We start from the raw sequence: 4349 nt of genomic DNA on the forward strand, positions 1-4349 counted from the left end.
TTTGCTAAATGATAAATTATCTTATGCTTGAACTTCTTCCAATCCAATAACCATATCAAGCAATACAACATATTATTCTCAAGAACATAGGCCACCTTAATGCGATAATCCAGCATCAGCTAAATGACATTGTTACTGAATAGTGACTAGGCAGTTCCAGCATTCAATTCATTACTACAAATTGCGAGAGAACCCGACACACGGACTAGGCAGATTTTTCGTCCCCACGGAGAGCTGATTACAAAAAATCAGTTTGGTTGAGGTGACTAACATCACCTAAGGATTTTACGGTCCATTTTTCGTCATCGTACAAGTGAAATACATGGATCGATGTATTGGGTATAATTTTGCCAATAAAATCGCCATTTGGGTAACCCTTCGTGAGGAGTGTATGTATGACCGCCCCATGGGTGACCGCAACTACTCGCTCTCCTGCGATTGTAACAAGCCAGATATAAACATTCAGATTGTAATTTTTGTCGCCACTGATCTAAATTGGCATTTGTTATTGCGGCTTAGTTCTGACATGTGTTACATTCAACAAAGAACCAGTTAGTTTTCTTAAGTACTCATGTAATCTCAAACAAAATTTTTACGAATTCCGTAGCAGTAAAAATACAAATGCGACATCCGCCCGTGATAACATACCTTTGTGTTTATTGCCAATTCGCTGCAACGAAGATGTGCAGCGTTGATAATGTTGATCAAGACTTTCTTCAGCACCCTACATGGGTAGAATAATGGAATCAACATAAATTTGTATTGTATAATTAGGCAGGAAACAACATTACTAATATTACAATCTTATATGCTATGAGTCCTCTCTCCCCGACTGTGAAGACAGGCGGTACCAAGATTTCGGAAAGACAGTCCGAAATCAAGGCGCACCGACCAATTCCATAAAATTTCTCATTGGAGTACTTTTATAATGTGGATGTTATATCTGCTTACAAAATTCAAACAAGTACCGATTGCTGCATGCTCAAAACCCAAGTAAAAGAAGATTGCTTACCGGGAAATCTTTACTTGTGTCACCAGATAAAAAGGCCTGGTAAGCCTCAGGATACAGTTTGGGAATTTCATGGTATGCAAGTCCTTGAAGAACACCTTTATGCCTTTCTCGTAGATCAGGATCGGTAACAACCTGAATTTAACCCAAAAGATTTTTTACATTTGGTTTCAGATCGAAATTAGATTTTATCCAGTATCATTTTTCTGTAGCACTGATTTAGCTGAGTTGACTCCATTTTGTTGTCTACTTATTACCAAAACGCGGTAAATTTATACACCCAGCTTCCAAATTCATTTCTGTCCAAAATTCTAGATTAGAGCATGAAGAAAGCAGTTGCGGTACTATAATTTACGGAATCTGCTTTGCTTTAGTAGATGCAACGAAGTACAAAAAAATATTACCTACCTTTAGCCCACCGCACCTGGATGCAATTATCTGTGCAGTCTCATAAGCTCGACTCAGGTCTGAAGAATATACAAGGGAGATTTTGGGATCCTTGGATAATCTATCACCCAGCTACAGGGCGTAAACGAAAAATTTGTCAGACATTAACAAGCGAAGGGTACGTAAGGCTCAAAACTGTCATATGAGTTCCTCAAATAGCACGTATACATACAGTTTGTAACTTACTGCGGCTGCTTGCTGCCTCCCAGCGTCATTTAATTCGACATCCAAAGTCCCCTGCCCAACATAAGTTTACTTTTTTCAGAAAAGAAGGGTGCGGCAGTCCTATAGTTTACTGAAAACAAAGAGACCAGAAAGGCTTTACTTGAATTTAAAGTACAGCTGAGGGTATTCCTCTACTCATCAAACAACTAACAAAACAACGTATTTTAAGTGAAAAATAGGACCTGGATTCTACCGTCAGCATTCCAGACCGTTTCGCCATGACGCACTACAAGGATCTCCGCGTAATCCGAGTCAACACTGCTGCATTGAATCCACAAGATTAAAAAAGGATTGAATTTCAAGCTTCATTTTTTTTAAAAAAAAATTTATTGACGAAGTATGCGATTGGAAGGAAACGGAGGATTGAGGTACAAGGAGAATGAGAGGGACCTGGAATCGGCCTCCGCCATGGATGAATCGGGAACTGACGCCGCCGCCGTACCGACGCTGAGCTCTGAGCTCCGTGAGGCGCTAAGGGTTGAGTGAAAGTGAGAGGAGGGTTAAGAGTGCGCATTGCAATAATTGTTAATTAAATAGAAGAAGAGTCTGATTCTGTGAAAAGACATGGAAATTGCCTGGAATCAGTTCTTTGTGGCAGGCGTTCACTTTCCCACAAGATATGCTCCACTGACGTTAGTTCAAAGAAAATTGTGACATTTTGCTGACCTTAGTTCAATGAAAATTGTCAGTGGTTTTTGTCTCGGATTTGTGCATAGAAAAAGAGGATGGATTGCGGTTTATTTAATTTTTGCTCTCTAGATATTACAAACGATAGTATCTACACTAAGGTGTGGAGAATAGGCTAAGTCTCACACTGGGTAACGTATTATATGGTTCAACTCCGCCTTTAGCGAAAATCAAGCAAATGACTTTTTACTTACAAGTGAAGATGAATATCAATAGACTGTAATACTAAGTGGCACATTAGATGAGTTATTATTACTTCTGATGACACGCCCCGACCCTGATATTCCCCGAATACCAGGATAAACACGTGTTGGCCGACACCTAAGGGTGACGAAAGCGATTAATTGATACAAAAGCTAAGAATAAGAAGTAATTAAGGGTTATGAATTTAAAAACAATGAATTAATAATTTAGAAACGAGTTCAGAGTATACAACTAACTAGAGCTCTAAAAGAATTAATATAAAATTGAATAAATAAAAGGATGTGGTACCTACACCGAGAGGACTCGAATATGCCAATGCGAAAGTGTTGACGTTGGGATCGTATGCCTCGATTCTAAATTCTGAAAGGGGGCGCAAAACAAGGATGAGTGGACCAAAACAGTTATGAACATACTAACTCCCAAGTTTATATATAATGAAAACTACTAGCATAATAAGTGATAGGTTTTCTGAACTCTAGCATGCCATAAAACATCTCAACAGGTATAACGCGGAAAACCATCATATAAATCATCGAGTATATCGTCTTGTAGATTGTCTTGTAATCGCAGTATACTGCTAGTAAGATCACTGAAATAAATATAACTCCTGGCCATATGCCAACACCATGGTCTCTGCGCCCGTAGCCAGAGATTACCAACTCCCGGCCCAATGCTTGCTCTGTGTCCCTCAACCCGTAGCTAGGGATTATTTCTCCCGGCCTATCTACCAACACCAGATCCTCGCCTCAGGCGACATAGTGTCCACTAGGTACGCACAAATAGTTACGCCTCTCATAAATAACCACTTCATAGTATAAAGTCATCTATCTTCTATACTATAAAGAGGGGTTTTGAAAACACTTTCTAGTATCCTTTCGTCATCCATCAGATAGTCTACCAGTTCATGGTTTTATAGAAAATACGATATATTAAAATATAGCTCAATATAGGCCAACAATTAATTCCTCACTAAAAACACGAGATGAAAATCAACATATTAAAAAAAACATGCTTAACATAAAATCAAATCATAAACTCGTAAGGCATGCTATTCATTTATGAAATTGAACTATAAAAATCATGTAATTTTAGAAAGGGTCCACTCATAGTACTTAGCCGCCAAAAGCTACACTACTAACGAAGACGGAAACGTCACAATAATTGCCCCTAAACACATAAATAGTACATTTAATCAAACTCTACTCAAACGATTTAATTTAGGAAAACGGACTTCAGAAACAGGTCCAGGACGTCGAAATTAACCTAGGAGAGGTCTCAGACGAAACCCCGAAAAGTCAACGATGACCGTTGACCGGTCAAAGTCAACGCTGACCGTTGACTGGTCAAAGTCAAATTCAAAGTCAACGCTGATCGTTGACCGGTCAAAGTCAAAGTCAACAGTCATAGTCAAGGGTCAAAGGTCAATTGGGTGAGGATGCACGGTGGTGTGCGTGGTTTGTAGAGAGAGAGAGGGAGAGAAACAAAAATAGAAAGAAGAAGAAGAAAGAGTCACCAAGGGGGGAATAGAGAGAGAGATGAGGTTTGTTAGGGTGCTGCCACGTGGCAGTTTGAGGGGGTTTAGGAATCTAGATAAAGGGTCCAGATTTAGTCAATCTAGGGGACCAAAATGAAATTTTCAATAAAACTTTGGGAAATTATAAAATTACATATAAATTCGGGGGTGGGGTTTAACATTAGATTCTCTATAGTGTTTATTTTTAGAGCAATTTCAGCTACATGGTTATTTATACTTTTCTTGTTACAAACAATCTTCTAT

General features: G+C 38.9%; 1 protein-coding gene across 1 annotated transcript; it reads right to left on the reverse strand.

Moving 5' to 3' along the window:
* Nucleotides 1-2223, reverse strand: LOC126605584 (phosphoglycerate mutase-like protein 4). The gene is made up of 7 exons (XM_050272991.1): nt 2072-2223; nt 1864-1942; nt 1643-1693; nt 1418-1528; nt 1013-1144; nt 649-724; nt 1-432 (listed from the first exon to the last, which is right to left on the reverse strand). Exons 1-7 carry the CDS (start codon nt 2089-2091, stop codon nt 239-241), a joined length of 663 nt encoding a protein of 220 aa, XP_050128948.1. The 5' UTR covers nt 2092-2223; the 3' UTR covers nt 1-238.
* Between the last annotated feature and the right edge of the window lie 2126 nt (nt 2224-4349).

The sequence above is a fragment of the Malus sylvestris genome, chromosome 15, assembly GCF_916048215.2.
Source record: "Malus sylvestris chromosome 15, drMalSylv7.2, whole genome shotgun sequence".
Taxonomy (NCBI): domain Eukaryota; kingdom Viridiplantae; phylum Streptophyta; class Magnoliopsida; order Rosales; family Rosaceae; genus Malus; species Malus sylvestris.

What these genes read in the sequence shown, in the direction of transcription:
- LOC126605584 (XM_050272991.1), bottom strand. Translation starts at nt 2,091, where the DNA reads ATGGCGGAGGCCGATTCCAG. An exon ending in ATGCTGACGGTAGAATCCAG is followed by an intron (nt 1,694 to 1,863) that starts GTCCTATTTTTC and finishes TATGTTGGGCAG; the next exon opens with GGGACTTTGGATGTCGAATT. An exon ending in AATTGGCAATAAACACAAAG is followed by an intron (nt 433 to 648) that starts GTATGTTATCAC and finishes TTACAATCGCAG; the next exon opens with GAGAGCGAGTAGTTGCGGTC.